At 41.1% G+C, this 19368-nt stretch overlaps 1 protein-coding gene across 1 annotated transcript in view; it reads right to left on the reverse strand.

The window, feature by feature from the left end:
* Positions 1-480: 480 nt before the first annotated feature.
* Positions 481-19368, reverse strand: part of COLEC12 (collectin subfamily member 12) — a gene marked incomplete at its 5' end in the record, with an annotated part of 195281 nt that continues 176393 nt past the window's right edge. The window contains 3 exons of the mRNA XM_082355459.1: positions 481-1937; positions 9605-9750; positions 18030-18139. Coding sequence (XP_082211585.1) covers positions 1918-1937; positions 9605-9750; positions 18030-18139 — 276 coding nt within the window. The 3' untranslated portion in view covers positions 481-1917. The remainder of the gene's footprint in view (positions 1938-9604; positions 9751-18029; positions 18140-19368) is intronic.

The raw sequence follows: 19368 nt of genomic DNA on the forward strand, positions 1-19368 counted from the left end.
TCACATCCCTGAGTGCCCCCCTCTATAAAATGGGGAGAGTAGTAAGGCCTACTTTTTAGGGCTGTTGGGAGGATGACATGAGATCATCTGATTGAAGCCTGACAAATGATAAGCACTGGGTAAGTTGTTGTTAGGAACACCCTCAGCTGTGGGAGCCAGCACCATTCTCTTCTGAGCATGGCATCAGACGTTCAAGTTGCTTCTGAACATGAATCTTAATTGACACCTAAGAAACCAGAAGAGGATGAAAAAGAGGATAGAGTTTAGTCTATAGAAGGTCTTGAGCCTGAAGAGGTACCAGAGTCCAGTGCCTGTCTTGTGTCACAGGGCCCAGACGACAGCGGGTCCTACCAGCCCAACCAGACCACATGGACAGGACAGCGGGGCATAAAGGTGCTGAGGAGGTGACCATTCCTGGGCTGCAGAGATGGCATGATCGGTGACCAGGGCAAGACAACACAGTCCACACAGCTGCAGGTGTGAAAATCAAACTCTGTCTTTATTCTTTTACCATTGTATGTGGGATAGGTAGCAGCACTGCTGGGGAGCTCCTTGGGAGGAGAGGAGAGGGAATCTGTTGGATGGAAATCTTACCTTTGAGCATCAGTTACATCTAAGCCTGTTTTCAGCACATTTCATGTTAGACTTTTCAATGGCAAGTCAAGGAGTAGAAGGAAGATGGGCTCAGACAAAAGGTTCTTTGCAAGAGTTCAACATAGTGGCCAAAATTTTATTCTTGCATTTCATCATGCATGTGCCTTGGAATTATGGTTTTTTTGGAATCTGACTTAAGAAAACATAAACTTTCCAGGTAGTGTATAGCTGTCCCCATCTTTCTAGCCTCTCTGCCTTTGGCCGATGTGATGCCATACTTTCCTGACATTTAATATCAGCTCTGGTATGGGTCTGATACCAAGTATATTCATACCTCAGCCATAAAACAGGACCTTCTAGATAGCCAGATTCAGGTGCTCTGCCCTTCCCAACAGATGCCTCTCCACCACCCCTGACTCCGCCAAAATGAAGTAAAAGCACATCCTGAGTTGACCACTTCCTCTGAGCCTGGCAGACACACAGCAAGAGTCTTGGCTGGTGATGGGCTTGATGCATGGCCCACTTGACTGAGCCACATATATGCTCAGGCTTGACCTACACTGGCAAAATCTGCAAGGACACTTCTAGACATTTCAAGTGATTGACTCCTCTGAGGAAATGATACATTAAAAAATACACATATACACACATATTTAATTATTTTTTTAAACCATAACTGAAAAAAATTCTTTGCCACTGTGTAGAATTAAATCTGACAAGAAACCCTATGAGTTTTTATTAGTACCATTATTGTTTTCTTTGGCTTCATGTACTATATTGGTAAAATAACAAAAAAAAAAAAAGAAAATAAATTGTAAAAAGGCAAATATTTTGTACAAAAATACAAAGTTTTAAAAGCTCTTTAAGTATATTTCATATTGTTACTAAGAGTTGACCTATATATCTGTATGTCTGCATATTTTTCCTACATGTGGGATTTTAGAAATGTAAGGTACTGTTTACACAGTATACGTTTTCAGTTCTTCCTAAAGCTCAACAACCAATGATAATCTTTTTTCTGATTGGAGCATTCCACACTCTGGAAGACATGATTTGCATAACTGTACGGTTACTGGCTGAGAAAAATCTATGTGATTCAGTCCATTTGCATACTGAAAATCAATGTATCATACTGGGGGAACACTTTTGTTCCAAAGTCCTTAAGTAATGGCGATGGTAAAGAACGTTGGCTGTCAATTTTTTCAGTAATTGGTTTTCAGTGCTTTTTTTCAATCTGGTGAGAAGGTGATGCAATGAGGAAGAAGTATCTTTTGCCTTTGAGAACTGTCCGAAAATTTGCTCTTATTATTATATCACAGTCCATTATAATGCAGGTGATAGTACTAAAAGAAAGGAAAAAGGATGGGTGTTAGTTTTTCTTAAAGAACAATGTTAATGTATAATTCAAAAAAGGAACGTGTTTTTATAGGAAACATTCCAAATACATCGTTCAATAATTATTTTTTCAAATAAATGCCTAGAAATTCTTACTCAGATTAAATAAAAGGTAAAATTCACTTTGAAAGAGCCTATTCTGGGGAATCCTAGTCCCAACTCAAATCCCAAATGGCCAAAGAAGGCTAACAAATGACAAATCTGGGTCACTTGTCACCCTCTACTGTAATCTCTTGTTGAGATATTTGTGTTCTTTTCCTGAAACTGACCAGGATGGGAGTTCCTTACGTGTCTGGAGACCTCTAGCACTTGGACCAGTGCTTGACACACTAGAGGTTTTCAATACATGACTGTTGAATGGATAAATGCATAATTTGTGCCCCAGTTACTGTCAAAAATAATTTGAGCAAAATATATTTTTGTCATCAACTTTGTTTTTAAAAATTGAGATAAAATTGAAATATAACATATTAGTTTCAAGTGTACATGATTCCAAATTTGTATATATTGCAAAATGATCACCACAGTAAGTCTAGTTAACGTCCACTACCACATGTAGTTATAATTTTTTTGTGGTTGTTGTGATGAGAATTTTTAAGATTTACTCTTTTAGCAACTTTCAAATATATAACAGGATTATTAACTATAGTCACCATGCTGTATATGACATTACATTACCATGCCTTATTTATTTTATAACTAGATGTTTATACCTTTTGAGCCCCTTCACCCATTTTGTACACCCCACCACTCTCTGCCTCTGGCAACCACCTGTTTTCTGTATCTATGAGTTCCATTTTTTTTTTTAAGGTTCCATATAAGTGTGATTATATGGTGTCTGTCTCTGTCTGACTTATCTCACTTAGCATAATGCCCTCAAGGTTAATCCATGTTGTCACAAATGGCAATATTTCATTCTTTTTTATGGCTGAATAATAATATTCCATTGTATTTATATACTGCATTTTCTTTACCCATTCATCTATTGTTGGACTCTTAGATTGCTTCCATATTGTAAATAATGCTATCGTAAATAATGCTCCAATGAACATAAGGGTACATATATCTTTTCAAGTTAATGTTTTTGTTTCTTCAGATGAATACCTAGAAGTGGAATTGCTGGATCATATGGTAGTTCTATTATATTTTTAATTTCTTGAGGAACCTCCATACTGTTTTTCCATAGTGGCTGCACCAATTTACATTCCCACCAACAGTGCATAAGGGTTCCCTTTTCTCCACATCCTCGCCAACACTTGTTATTTCTTGTCTTTTCTATAATGACCATTTTGACAGGTGTGAGGTAATATCTCATTGTGGTTTTCATTTGCATTTCCTTGATGATTAGGGATGTTGAGCAGCTTTTCATGTACCTGTTGGCCGTCTGTCTGTCTTCTTTGGAAAAATGTCTGTTCAGATCTTATGCCCATTTTTCAATGGGATTGTTTGGTGTTTTGCTATTGAGTTGTATGAGTTTTTCATATATTTGGGATATCAGCACCTTATCAGTTCTATGATTTGCAGATATTTTTTCCCATTCAGTAAGCCGACTTTTCACTTGTTGATGGTTTTCTTTGCTTTGCAGAAGCTTTAGAGTTTGATGTAGTCACACTTGCTTATTTTTGCTTTTGTTGTCAGTAGTCACACTTGCTTATTTTTGCTTTTGTTGTCAGATCCAAAAAATCATTGCCAAGATCAATGTCAAGGAGATTATCACCTATGTTTTCTTCCAGGGATTTTATGGTTTCAGGTCTTACATTTGAGTCTTTCATCCATTTTGTGCTTTTTTTTGTGTATGGTATAAGAGAGTGGTCCAGTTTCATTCTTTTGCATGTGGCTGTCCAGTTTTCTCAACAGCATTTATTGAAGAGATTGTCCTCGCCCCACTGTATATTATTGGCTCCTTTATCATAAGTTAGTTGACCAATAATCCATATGCATGGATTTATTTCTGGGTTATATATTCTGTTTCACTGATCTATGTATCTGTTTTTATGCCACTACCACACTGTATTGATCCCTGTAGCTTTGTAATATAGTTTGAAATCAGGGACTGTGTCTAGCTTTGCTGTTCTTTCTCAAGATTACTTTGGCTATTTGGGGTCTTTTGTGGTTCCATACAAATTTTAGGATTGTTTGTTCTATTTCTGTGAAAAATGCCATAGGAATTTTTCTAGGGATTGCATTGGATCTGTAGATTGCTTTGGATAGTATGGACATTTTAACAATATTCTTCCAATCCATGAGCACAGAATATCTTTCTATTTATTTGGGTCTTCTTCAGTTTCTTTCATCAATGTCTTATAGTTTTCAGTGTATAGGTCTTTCACCTCCTTGGGTAAATTTATTCCTAGGTATTTTATCCTTTTTGATGCAATTGCAAATGGTATTGTTTCCCTAATTTCTCTTTCTGATAGTTTGTTATGTGTATGGAAACACAACATATTTTTGTATATTGATTTTTGTGTCCTGCGGCTTTACAGAATTCATTTATTAGTTCTAACATTTTTTTTTGGTGGAGCCATTAGGGTTTTCTATATATAAAATATCATGTTACCTGCAAATAGCGACAGTTTTACTTCTTCCTTTCTGATTTGGATGCCTTTTATTTCTTTTTTTTGCCTAATTGCTCTGGCTAGGATTTCCAATACTATGCTGAATAAAAGTGGTGAGAGTGGGCATCCTTGTCTTGTTCCTGATCTTAGAGCAAAAGTATTCAGCTTTTCACCATTGAGTATGATGTTAGTTGTGGGCCTGTCACAGTCCCTCTATAGAGAGTTTCCCTCTACAGGGAATCCATTTGAGAGTTGTTTTTTTTTTTTTATCATAAATGAACACTGAATTTTGTCAAATGCTTTTTCTGCATCTATTGAGATGATATATGATTTTTTTCTTTCATTCTGTTTATGTAGTGTATCTCATTGATTGATTTGTGGATGTTAAACCATCCTTATATCCCTGGAATAAATCTCACTTGATCATGGCGTATAATTCTTTTACTGTATTGTTGAATTCGGTTTGCTAATATTTTGTTGAGGATTTTTACATCTATAGTTCATCAAGGATATTGGCCTGTAATTTTCTTTTCTTGTAGTGTCCTTGTCTGGCTTTGGTATCAGGGTAATGCTGGCCTCATAAAATGAGTTTGGAAGTGTTTCCTCCTCTTCTATTTTTTGGAAGAGTTTGAGAAGAATTGGTATTAATTTTTCTTTAAACGTTTGGTAGAATTCACTAATGAAGCCATCTGGCCCTGGACTTTTGTTTATTGGGAGGTTTTTGATTACTTATTCAATCTCTTTACTAGTAATTGGTCTGTTCAGATTTTTTATTTCTTCATGATTCAGTTCTTCATAGATGGTATGTTTCTAGGAATTTATTTCTCATAGGTTGTCCAATTTGTTGGTGTATAATTGTTCATAGTGATCTTTGTATTTCTGTGATACCGGTTACAGTGTCTCCTCTCTCATTTCTGATTGTATATATTTGAGCCCATATTTTTTTCTTGGTAAATCTAGCTAAAAGTTTGTCGATTTTGTCTATCTTTCAAATACCAGCTCTATCATTAATCTTTTCTATTATGTTTTTAGTCTCTATTTCATTTATTTCCACTCTGATCTTTATTTCCTTCCTTCAACTAACTTTGGGCTTCATTTGTTCTTCTTTTTCTAGTTCCTGGAGGGATAGGTTTAGGTTGTTTATCTGAGATCTTTTTTTCTTGAGATAGGATGTATTGCTATGAACCTCCCTCCTAGAACTGCTTTGCTACATCCCATAAGTCTTGGTATGTTGCATTTTCATTTGTCTCACCATATTTTTTACTTCCTTTTTGATTTCTTCCTTGACCCACTGGTTGTTCAGTAGCATGTTGTTTAATCTCCTCATATTTGTGATTTTTCCAGTTTTCTTCTTGTGATTGAAGCCATATCAAGCATCTTTTCCAGCCACAATGGTATGAGACTAGAAATCAATCTTCTTAAATTTATTGTGACTTTTTTTGTGGCCTAACATGATATATTCTGGAGAATGTTCCATGTGCACTTGAGAAGAATGTGTATTCTGTTGCTTTTGGATGGGATTTTTTCTATCAGTTAGGTCCACCTGATCTAATGTGCCATTTAAGGCCAATGTTTCCTTATTGATTTTTTGGCCTGGATGATCTATTCATTGATGAAAGTGGGGTACTATTACTGTACTGCTATCTATTTCTCCCTTTAGGTCTGTCGATATTTGTTTTTTTTACTTAGGTGCTCCTATGTTGGGTGCATAAATATTTACAAATGTTATATACTCTTGTTGGATTGATTCCTTTATCACTATGTAATGACCTTCTTTGTCTCTTATTCCAGTCTTTGTTTTAAAGTCTATTATGTCTGATATAAATATAGCTACCCCATCTTTCTTTGGGTTTCCATTTGCATGGAATATCTTTTTACATCTTCACTTTCAGTCTGTGTGTATCCTTCATCTGAAGTGAGTCTCTTGTAGGCAGCATATAAATGGGTCTTGTATTTTTATCCATTCAGCCATTCTATGTCTTTTGACTGGAGAATGTAGTCCATTTATGTTTAAAATAATTATTAAAAGATATGTATTACTTGCCATTTTGTTAATTGTTTTCTGGCTGTTTTGTAGTTCCTCTGTTTCTTCTTCTCTTGCTCTCTTCCTTCGTGACTTGATGATTTTCTATAGTGGTATGCTTAGATTCCTTTCTATTTATCTTTTATGTATCTACTATAGGTTTTTGCATTGTGGTTATCATGAGGCTTACATATAACAATTTATATTTATAATAGTCTATTTTAATTAACAACTTAAGTTTGAATGCATTCTAAAACTCTGTGTTTTTACTCCCTGCCCCCACACCATTTTATATTTTTGATGTCACAATTTATGTCTTTTAATCTTGTGTATCTCTTAACAAATCATTGTAGTTATAGTTATTTTTATTACTTTTGTCTCTTAACCTTCATACTAGCTTTATAAGTGTTAATCCACTACCTTTACAACATTAGAGTATTCTGAATTTTACTATATATATGTAAAGGTAAATATATTTTGACCTTTACCAGTGAGATTTATACTTTCATATGTTTTCCTGTTTTTAATTAGCACCCTTTCTTTTCAGTGTAAAGAAGCCTCTTTAACATTTCTTGTAAGGCTGGTCTAGTGGTGGTGAACTCCTTTAGGTTTTGCTTGTCTGGAAAACTCTCTCTCTTTCAATTCTGAAGGATAACTTTGCTGGGTAGAGTATTCTTAATTGGAAGTTTTTTTCTTTAAACACTTTTAATAAAACCATTCCACTCCCTTTTGGCTTGCCAAGTTTCTGCTGAAAAATCAGCTGACAGTCCATAGGGGTTCCCTTGTATGTAACAAGTTATTTTTCTCTTGCTGCTTTTAAGATTCTCTCCTTGTCTTTAACTTCTGACATTTTAATTATAATGTGTCTTGGTGTGGGTCTCTTTGGGTTCCTCCTATTTGGAACTCTGGGTTTCCTGGATTTGGATGTCTGTTTCCTTCCCAAGTTTAGGGAAGTTTTCAGCCATTATTTCTTCAAGAAGTTTCTGCCACTTTACCCCTCTCTTCTCCTTCTGGGCCCCTATAATGTGAATTTGGACCACCACATGATGTCTCATAAGTACCTTAAACTATCTTCATGTTTTTTTGTTCTTTTTTCTTTTTGCTTCTCCACTGGGTGTGTTCCACTGCCCTGCTTTTGAGCTCACTGATCCTTTCTTCTGCTTCATCTAGTCTGCTACTGAACCCTACTAGTATATATTTTCCAGTTCAGTTATTGTATTCTTCAGCTCTGTAACTTCTATTTGGTACTTTCTTATATTTGCTATCTATCTCTTTATTGAAGTTCTAACTGTGTTCATCTATTCTTCTCCCGAGTTCAGTGTGAGCATCTTTATAACTATTATTTTGAACTTTTTAATAGGTATATCACTTATCTCCATTAAGGACTTTTTATAAGGTTTTATCTTGTTCTTTCATTCAGAACATATGTATCTTTCTTCATTTTGCTTGACTCTCTGTGTTGTCAAACTAGATAAAACAACCCTCTTTCCCAATCTTGAGGGAGTGGCATCTTGTAGGAATGAACCTTATCTTTCAACCCTGCCCTAGCTCTTGCTTGTCCTTCAAACCACTGTGATTGTTCAAGAAGCCTTTTTTATTTTTAGTGGCTCCTAGCATTTGAGTGTGCCAAGACCTGTCAGTGCCCCAAAGGGGAGGATCTCAGTCAGCAACTAGAGTCTTGCTGATTAGAAACTAGACCTTCAGGCAGCAGCTTTTAAAGTATGCAAATATTTATAGTCTTGTGGGACTGAAAGGTGTGTCCCACTGGCCACCAGCACTGGGTGACCTAGAGGTGTCTCCTGCACAATTGTTGCAAAAATCAGGGTGCCAGACAAGTGTACAAGCTCCATCCTGGGAGCTCCCTGCACCCTGTCATGAGGCAGAGGGAGGTCACAGAGATGGCATCCACCAGCCTTTGTCCCTGGAGGGCACCTCCGTAGGTCCCTAGATGAGCCAAACCAGAAGCTTACCCCTCTTGCTGAAGCTCCAGGACAAGCAAATAGGCCTCTTTCAGAGAAATACTGGGGGTATGATTCAGTTTGCTGTCTGCACAGTGCCCTGGGGATAGCAGCTGGCCAAGAATGATTTGTTTGTTATAGTCTCATGGGACCCAGGAATGCAAGCTCACTGGCCACTAGAGCCAGGAGATCAAGGGGTGTTCCCTGGGTGGCAGCTGCAAAAAACTGGGCATCAGACGTGTGTAAAAGCTCCCCTTGGGGTGATACTTGTGCTGTGGAGCACAGCAGAGGGAGGGCACAAAGATAGTGCCTGCCCTTCAAGGTCTCCCACCAACTTTCAAAATAAAGACTTTATGAGATAGAATTACATCATATTCACAAGGTTGTATAGTTTAGAACTATCTAATATTTTAGAACATGTTCATCACCCCTAAAAAAAACCCTTACCTATTACCATTCACCCCCATTTCCTCCTTCCCCCACCACAAACTTTCAAATCTAGTTCTGATGAAGAAAACTAAGATGCTATGTCCTGAAGAGGGTCATGTATTTAATGAAGCTTTACAAAAGTACGTTTTGAAATGAAAAAAAAAATCTCCAAATGCCTCTTAGGCTTATGAGCTTATAAGGAGGCGGAGAAACTATATCCCTACATTATCTAGCACAGCATCTGGCCCATAGTAAATGCTCAATAAATACACATGGAATTGAATGCTTGGTCACCTGAATTATCCATGCACGGAACTCTATGAAAAAGACTTAACACTGGTGCCATATGTTAAATAACAATTGACTGACAATATTATAAGGTAATGACCTAGGCCTTTTAGTCTAATATTTATTGAGTACTTCCTCTACATTAGGCACATTTATTAACTTATTTAAGTCCTCACAACAACCCCATTAAGAAGATACTATTATTCCCCTGAGGTTAATAGCTTGCCCAGCTAGTAAATGGCGGAACCAGGACTGGAACCCGATTACCGAGCCTACATTCAGATCCCTTATACTCATCACCTCTTGCCCTTTAATAAGATATAAGCTCAGCGGCTCTCTCTTAAATCCCCTCCGCTGCTTACCTGTCTCCCTGTCTTTTTCGCAAATGAAGTTATTGATGTCCTCACATTGGAAGTCGTTCCACTGCCCAGCATAAATCAGCCCGGCACAGTCTTCTCCAGGCCCATGGCCATGACCCCAGTTATCTGGCTGTCCAGCTTTCCAATTTCTTTTAAGAAAACAGAAATCAAGTATTATTTGCAAAGTCACAGAGAAGTTTTCTCTACCCAAGAGCAGCAGAGAAATGTAAAAAACAAAACCAAGGCCTGTCATTTGTCCGGGAATGAAAATGCACTGTTTAAAAAGCTGTGTACACTCTGATTCAGAATAAGCAGCTGTTTTGCAGAGCAGTGTGTTATGCAGCATCTCCCTGCAGGCTTGTTATCATTGCCACAGTGCAATCAGCTCACTGAGCTGCTTCATCACATTGCTGAGAGAGTAAACCTGTCTCCAACACAGTCAGATGAATGACAGCTTTCTAACGTGCACTGGAATGCTGACTGCTGGGCATGTGGGTGTATATCTGTGTGAGAATGTATATGCATTCTGAGGACCGCGCACACACACACACACACACACACACACACACACACACACACACACACACACACACACACACACACACACTCTTGTGAGAACCCAGAAGGATCCTCGTACGTTCTGATCTGATATCTTGTCTCTAACAAGTCAGAGTCAGGCAGAGAGAGCGAAAGACCCTTGATATACACTTACAAGAACCTACAATTATAAACACTTGGTTATGGTTTTCTGGCTAAGTTGTAGATAGTTAATTGCTATAGAAAGAAATAGTAATTTATTCTTACTGAAAATGACTTATACATCTCACTGCCTTTTTTGGGAGAGAGATTCTTTACAACAAGTTTTCTTTAGGATGAGCTCATTTGGGGCTTAACTTGCATGCTGCTGCTCAAAGCACCCCTTTGCCAGCGTTTGCTGTTCCTGACTCTATTTCCAAGCAATAAATTAGATGTGCTTCCAAGACTCAAAACTTGAAAGACTACGTTTTCTCTGAGAACCAGGTCTTTGCACAGAAGCTTGTGGTTACCTCCTAAGAGGACAAGCTTGCCTCGTGCGGAGGGTCCGAAAAAACATCTGCAGCAGGAAGTGCTTCCCATAAACGATGACTCATTACCCAACCAGCATCATCTAATAATAACTCACTCTGGTCCATGCTTCATGTTCATATCAGAGTGGCTGCGGCTTTGGCCGCTAGAGAGAAATCTTCCACTGTACACTGCACCCTGATAGCAGGAGAAACTTCTACAGCAAAGAAACACTTCTCACTACTAAGATTTTCCTTTTCTGAGGCCAGGCTCTTACCAGGGTCACCTGGGGACAGAGCCCATGTTGCCATACTTCTTTTGACGACAAGACCAGCAAAAATCAGGGTGATGGGAAAGGAGAGTTGAAATTTACAGTTAAAGGGTGTAACAAGGTAGCGTGGACTCCCCCAAACCAACTGTATATTTTGGGATATTTTAAAAAATGAAGTGACCTCACTTAAATAAATCTAGTGATGAAGAGATAATTTAGATGAAACCATCAACTGATGAGAGTAAATGTGGGACGATACTCAGGTGGAAGTCAGAAATAGTCATTCGTTAACTCATTCATTCGACAGATATTCACAGAGCACCAACTATGTGCCAGGGATAAGTAATGCTAGCTGATGGCAACACGGCACTATGGAGAACAGAGTCCCAGCCCTCTCAGAACTTACATCACAGGCAAGAAACAAATGAGGCAAAACTCTCAGACTGTCACAGTGATGCCAGAAAGAGATGAAGTTGGAAGGAAACTTTCAGGCAAGCTTTTTTGTGTGTGTTTCTCTCCACCTTGCAGGACCCTCCCGGAAATGTCAACAATGCCTGGGCAGTTTGATGTTGTTGGTGTACACTTTGTTCATTTCTGCAGTTATACGAAGGGGTTCCATTCCAATTTTGTTTATCAAATTTGAGATTGTGATTCTCGATGCATGACGGGACATTTAATATTCTTTATCTCCCGGTTAGTTGGGAAATTGCATAAATAGGAATTCTGATAGAAGATCTGTTTAATATTTTCCCCTTGCATTTCCTTGCCCTTTTGAGTAGATAAAAAGGCATTACCATTCTACGGTTCTATATTCTAAAAATGTAGTATGTAATATTACATGTAGCCATCTGTGTGGACAGAAGGGCAACCCATGTTTTGCCTTTGCAGTGCAGAGATGAAAGCTGTTACTCGTAACTTGACAGCATGCTCCCGTTAAATGATGTCCTGTGCAGGGGACCAAGAAATGGACAAGAGGAAGAGAGGAGCTTCAAGTGTGTTTTGGGAGACTCTCAGGAAGCACAGCACATCTCTGGTGATCTAAGGTGGGCAACTGCAAGCAGGGTGGGCAGGAAAGGCCTTCAAAGGCTCCCTTACAGTTCTGCTCTGAGCAAGTGGGCAGAGTCTCCATCCCATGTGTGTTTGACTGCCCCGTGCCTACCAGGCAGTCTCCATTGACAGTGATGACCTTTGCCAAATGACACACTGGCATTTATTCCATCAAGAGTAGAAAGACCAGCTTTGACATGCTCCTGATTTCACTGGTCTTCTCCCTGGTTTGTCTGTTTTCTATTTCATTGCTTTCCAGTCATTATTATTTCCTTCCTTTTGCTTGCTTTGGGATTAATTTGCATTTCTTCTTCTACCCTCATAAAGTAGAAGCTTAGGTCATTAATTTCCAACTTTAAAGTATTTTTCTAATATAAGCATTTTAAATCTATAAATGCCCCTCTATATACTGTTTTAGCTGCATCTCACAGATTTTGATATGTTATGTTTTCATTGTCTTTGAAACATTTGCAAATTTCCTTTGTGATTTCTCCTTTGCCCCATGGGTTGTTTAGAAGTGTGTCTTTAATTTCCAAATATTTGGCGATTTTACAGATATCTTTTTGTTATTGATTTCTAATTCAATTTTGTTTTGGTGAGAGAACATACACTACATAATTCCAGAGCTTTTAAATTTATGGAGACTTGTTTGATGACCCAGCCCATAGTTGATCTTGGTGAACATACCATATGCACTTGAAAAGAATGTGTATTTGTAGTTGTTGGGTGAAAAGTCCCATAAATATCAATGAAGTCAAGTTAGTTGATAGTGTCTGCTATATCCCTCTTGGTTTTTCTCTCTCTTCAATACTTGTTCTATTAATTACTGAGAGGAGAGCATTGAAACCTCCTTTGAAGCCCCGTTCTTCACTGTATCCACATTTAGGGTCAGAGTGTCTGTCTTCTTGATTGTGACAGGGTCCTGGAAATCAGACTGGTTTTACATGAGTAGAAGAACAGTACCTCTCAGTTGTATTGTGCCCCAAACTCCAGAAAAGATCCTCCAAACCAGCACAGAGGCTGGGTCATGGTGGACACTCCAGGATAATTCACTGAATGTTATCATGGGACTGTGGGCCAGTGGATCCCAATGTCCAGTCAGAGGACTGGTGCTGGGCAAGAATGAAGTTCTCACAGGTCTGTGGTGAAAAGAGAAAAATGAGGACAACTCTGTGTGTATGTGTGATGGCCAACTGTCTTTTCTTGGTTTTATTTTTGTTGTTTTCGTTCTGAGATTTGTTGATAGGTGATTTTTTTTTTTTTTTTTGCCTGTGCTGTGTAGCATGTGGGATCCTAGTTCCCTGACCAGGGATCGAAGCCATGCCCCCCTGCATTGGAAGTGTGGAGTCTTAACCACTGGACTGCCAGGGAAGTCCCCGTTGATAGGTGATTTTTAAAACCCATGTCCTTAGTTGGGCAACTAAAATCTTGGCAACACGAGTCAGCCCTCCAGTCTTTCTCTTGGAATTGTATTGGCGCGTGGATCCAAAGCATTTGGAAACCTGTCCTGGGGACCATCCTGAGACATCACAGATTGCTTCTCATGCCATCCTTTTCCCTAATCGTCATAAGATTTAGTGAGTCAGGTCATATGTTTCATGGGAAATAAACCTTCGTTCAAGTCCACATGTGCCCTAAGCTTCTGGCATCCAATCCACATCACCGTTGCTTTTTGTCTGTTTATTCCAGCACCGTCTTCCTCAACCAGCTCTCAGTATAAAAATGGAGTGGGGGCAAGAGGCAGAGGAGAGAACCTTTTATCCCTTGTCTGTTTCCTCTTTAACAGTCCCCTCAGCAGCCTGAAATAATTTCACAAGGGGTGTGTGTGTTTGCGTGTTGGAGAGAAAGGATAAGAGTAAAGTAGGGAGACTGACTTCTTCTGTAGCCTGGACAAAGTACGGGGAGGTGGCAGGTCCAGAAACCACTGTGGGTGGCAGGGGAAAGGGAAGTGGATGGACCAGGCTTGGAGGCCACAGAAGCAAAGAGGAGGGTACAGGTGAGTCTGAGTAGATGGAGAGGTACTTGGGGAGCTGTATCGTGTTGGGAGACCCCTGAGAGCCTAGAGCCCCATCCCCAGGCCACGGCAGGGAACATTCTTCTTGTCTTCACAAACCTGTCGTGAGTGTGTGTGGCATCTCCTTCAGGACATGGTATAATCCATAACTGCTAGGAAGTGTTATCCTGCAATTAGTGACTAGTATGAAAATGATGACAGTGATGACAATAGGAGTAACAATTCCTGAGCACTTCCCATGGGCTCAGTGTCCTCAATGCTTGATACATATTATCTCATTTAATTTTCACAATACTGACATCGGTCCTTCTGGAATCTTCATTTCTAGATGAGGGCATGGAGATTCCACACGGTTGAGTAACTTGCACAGGGTCACAAGCTGTTGAGTACTGGGTCTGGACCTGGAACCCAGACCTTATTGACTCTAGGGCAGGTACTCTCTCCCCTCGCTACACTAGCTCTTTTTCTAGTTTGTACCGTGTTTATTATTATATGTCAAGTTAAATTAGCCTTCGGCTATTGAGGCCTCATAATATGTCTGCCTAATTTATTCTGGCTTTTAAAATGTGATCCCGGGGACAAAGTGAGAGAGTGGCATGGACATATATACACTACCAAATGTAAAGTAGCTACTGGGAAGCAGCCGCATAGCACAGGGAGATCAGCTCGGTGCTTTGTGACCACCTAGAGGGGTGGGATAGGGAGGGTGGGAGGGAGACGCAAGAGGGAGGGGATATGGGGATGTATGTATATGTATAGCTGATTCACTTTGTTATACAGCAGAAACTAACACACCGTTGAAAGCAATTATACTCCAGTAAAGATGTTAAAAAAAAAAAAAATGTGATCCCGGGGTTTTTTACATGTCTATGTATTCCTTTGGGTGGAAAACTAGAAGCACAGTCTGGGCTGTGGCTGGGAACAGAGCTCCCAGGAAGGTGTCAGGGGATGTGAGCCTTCTCAGGTCCCAGGTACCAATTCTGGGGCTCTCCTCCCAAATCACATAATTCCTGCTGGAGCCTGGGAGAGACGAGGAAACTTCCACCTTGGGAGAGCTGGCATAGGCAGTACTGTTCTGTTCCCTCTCAATCCATTCCATGTGGGCCAATCCAGTTTTTGCTTAGAGGAGGGCTTCAGATTGAATTTCTTAGTGAGTCTAACCCAGACCTTTTTCGTATTTATGGTTGTGAGAAAAGTGGAGGAGACTGAGGGTTTTTTTTTTTTTTTTTTTCCAGCTCCCCACTGACTCCCTTAAAAAAAAATGATCCCGGCACTCTAGACTGTCAGTCACAAATTTCTCTTTCCCTTAGTAGTCTCTGCCTCCCGTCCCCCCCCTCCCACTGGTCCGATTTTAGGTGACAACTCTCACAACTGTTTGACTCTCCTGAAGCATATCTCTGCTGTGCTGGATGCCCTCCTCGGGCTGGCGGCCAAATTCCCGAGTGCCAGGGAGTGGTGTGGCTTCATCTCCCCAAGGACAGGTGCGCAGGGAGCAGACAGGATGTCTGCTGAGCCAGGAGGCAGATATCCATTTGCCCTGGGGGCAGTCTGGGGCTCACCTTCGGAGCAGACCTAAAATCTTCAAATGTTCCACCTTGAGGTTCGGTCGCTCTTTTAAAAGAAATGGCCTTCGCCAGCCCCCACCCAGAACTCCCTTGTGGTAGGATGAACCTAGCTATGGACCCGAAATTTCTTGCATGCCCTCCAGCACAGCACTTGTGATGGGCTGCAGGAGCAAAAACATATATTGTCGGGACTTCCCTGGTGGTCCAGTGGTAAACAATCTGCCTGCCAATGCAGGGGACGCGGGTTCGATCCCTGGTCAGGGAACTAAGATCCCACATGCCACGGGGCAACTAAGCCCGTGCGCCACAACTACCGAGCTCGCACACCTCAGCTAGAGAGCCTGCATGCCGCAACTATGGAGCCCATGTGTTCTGGAGCCCACGCACCACAACTAGAGAGAGAAAAGAAACCCGCACGCCACAACTAGAGAAGCCTGCGCGACACAACAAAGAGCCTGCGTGCTGCAATGAAAGATCCCGAGAACCTGCATACCGCAACTACAACCTGCAGCCAAAATAAAAAATAAATAAAAAATAAACATATATTATCTTTCTCTAAGTACTGTTTCTAAACACTCCCCCCAAACCCCCCACAGTGGTAAGATCATAGACCCAGTGCCTGGCTATGTGACCCCACCTCGGGGGTCGGGTCCATTCTAGGCTGATCATTTCCCCCTCTCCTATGGGGGTGATGAGGGTCACATGGAATGAGGTCTAGGACTGTGCTGAAAACTGAATTCCCACGTTTACACATCTGTGTTCATAGCAGCATTATTCACAATAGCCAAAAGTTGGAAGCAACCCACATGTCCATCCATGGATGAATGGATAAACAAACTGTGGTCCATCCATACAATGGAATATTATTGAGCCTTAAAAAGGAAAGAAATTCTGACACGTGCTGCAGCATGGATGAACCATGAAGACATTATGCTCAGTCAAATAAGCCAGTTACAAAAGGACAAATACTGAATGATTCCACTTACAGGAGTGACTTAAAGGAGTCAAATTCATAGAGACAGAAAGTAGAAGGGTAGGTACTACAGGCTGGGGGGAATAGAGAGTTATTGTTGAACGTGGACAGGGTTTCAGTTTGGGAAGATGAAAAAATTCTGCAGATGGATGGTGGTGAAGTTTACACAGCAATGTAAATGTAGTTGACGCTGGAATCTACACTTAAAAATGGTTTAAATGGTAATTGTTATGTTATATATATTTTACCACAATTTTTAAGTAAAAGTTTTTTAAAAAAGATAAAATAAATGGCCTTATTCTGGTTTCTACCTATATCCTCTAATCATGCTTTTCACGTGGAGGATTTAAAAGTATAAAGAAGCCTGTCTGTCTACCCCCATGCACAGACATGCACAGGAACTCTATCTGGCCCCTCCATCCCCTCTAACCCCTGTTCCCTGTCCTTGACCTCTACTGCTCCAGCCTCGATGCCCGTGATGCTGTCTTGGACCTGAAACACCCTCGCTTTCTCCTCTCCTGGTGCCAAGGTTGCTGCGGCTCCTCCGTGCTCGGGACGTGGTCCTGAAGCCGAGATGCCCACACGCCTGCTTGAACCTCTGCGGGGCCTGCCTTCTCTGTCTCCAGCAAAGGAAAGGTATTCACAGGTCGGTTTTTATGAATTCTGCTCCATTTGGTACAGTGTGTGTTGCATATTTTCATAGTTTCACATCCATTAGCGGCAAAGCAGGAGTAGGATAAAGAGGTGGAATTTAAATGGGCACAATTTAGTCCTCTTCAGACCCTGGGGTAGGATTAGGGCAGGAGTGGACACCGGGGTCGGATGAGGCTCACAGAGATGTCTGTGCCCCTAGGAGCTCCGAGAAGGTTCTGTGAAGTGCTTCCCTTCTCTGTTGCTGCCTTTATAGAACTCAGGTCACATCGGACTTACAGAGACTCTTCAAGCCTGTAGGACACGGTCATCCCACAAACGCCTTCATTTGTGGCGTACTTGAACTTTCTGTGTGTAGGAGAGTCATCAACCTGTAGTTCATCCCCACACTCTGGCCAGAAGCACAGAGGGGGTCAGGGCGTCGATGGCGTCATCCTGAAGGGAGCGCCCGGCTCTCGTCAGAAGCATGGCTGGTGAGCTCGGACCATGCTGGGGAGCCTGGGGCTTCTCTGGCCTTCACGGCAGCACTTAAAGAGCACGCTTGGCCACAAGTGCCATCCTGGGTGGTCTTATGAGTCTCTGGTGGTTTATTTTGTTTGATTTTTGTTTGTTTTTGTAGAAATGAAAAAAAATTCACTCCATGAAAAGAAAAAGGAAAACCCCTATTTTTACAGCATATTGATTCTCAACCATAATTTCCCTACATGGAAATAAACACGCAGCTGGTACCTGGAGCCTCAGTTTGAGGAACGTGTAGGACACAAGGTCGTTCAGGAAGAAACTGTAGGAAGTCAGTCTGGCAAGAGGTGAAAACATAGACCAGTGAGAGCCTGACCAGCAATCTGGAAGTTTCTGAGACTCACTTATACTCTAGAGAGGTCCCATCCAGCCACTTCCATTCGTTTTCCTGCTCTGAGTCTGTGAGGCCGATCCAGTAGTTCTCTCTCCCTACCATCTGCTTTTTGATCCATTGCTGAAAAAGAAATCAGAAACAGTACATTACTATTTCTTGAACAGATGTTTGGGGGACTTTCCCCTCAATGTTTAGAAAAGAAGGACACTTTATAAGAGGATGTTTATCAGACTTTAACAGAGAAGCATAATGAGATTTGAATAAGATAAAGCTGTCTCAAAAAAAAAAAAAAAAGAGGATGTTTGTCAGAACTTGTGCACTGCTTTTGCTGTCCTCTTCTTATTGCACTTGTTTTGCACTGTTTTGGGGGCTTTGACGTTTTTTCCTCTTATAAGTTTATAAGCAATATTTAAATGATGCTCTTTCTCCCGTAAAGTATCCAGACCACTCGATGAATCCCGCCAGGCTCCACCCCCTTCCACCACCCCTCCCTCCCACGTTCTAATAACAGTAACAGCCACGGCAATATTGAGCGCTTCCTCTGGGCCAGGTCCCACGTCCAGTGTGTCACATACAACGTGTCTTTGAGCCATTACAACCACCAACCTAAGACAGATGACAGGTGGCTGAGCTGGGATCAGGCCCAGGTCTGTATGTGCTGAAGCCCAGGTACCTGACTACTGTCTAATGGATGTTCATTCCCAGTCAATTACTGCAGAAGCATCTGTTTTCAGGGTCATGTCTGCCAGAGACACTTAAGGAAAAGGAAGGAGGCCACTGGGACAGTGTGGCATTAAAGAAAGAGCATTGGTATTGTTGCTAGTTGGATCTCAGTTTCAATCTCAGCTCTGCATTTACTTGTCTCATCATGTATTAATCATTTAAACTTTGCGGGGCCTCAGTTTTCTTATCTGTTAGATGGGGGTAACATTACACATAGGCTCTAGGGATGTGGTGAGGTTTATAAGAGAAAATGCCTCATACAGTGCCTGGCACACAGTAGGGGCCTAGTGAATGGTCACCATTGTTATCATGTGTGGGCTCTGCCCCAGGGCCTCCTTTACTCTTCCTGACTGTGCCGAGGCCACATGTCTGGTCCCTTGCATCCCTCCCCACCCCTACGGTGCTTAGGCCTCTCTGCCTCTCTCTCCACAGGGGCCTGGTGCCGGCCTGCCAGGCTTACGGCTCTTTCAATGGCCACTGGGAAAAGCCACACACCTCCAGGCTTGATAAAGCAAGACCTTCCAGGTGGAAGCATAAAGACCTAATTCCCATGCCATGAATGCTTCTTGTCACTGGATAAATAGCCCAAATCTCCATAATGCAGCCTTCTGTGTTTATGTGACTAT

This window comes from Balaenoptera borealis (assembly GCF_965194805.1).
Source record: "Balaenoptera borealis genome assembly, chromosome: 14".
Taxonomy (NCBI): domain Eukaryota; kingdom Metazoa; phylum Chordata; class Mammalia; order Artiodactyla; family Balaenopteridae; genus Balaenoptera; species Balaenoptera borealis.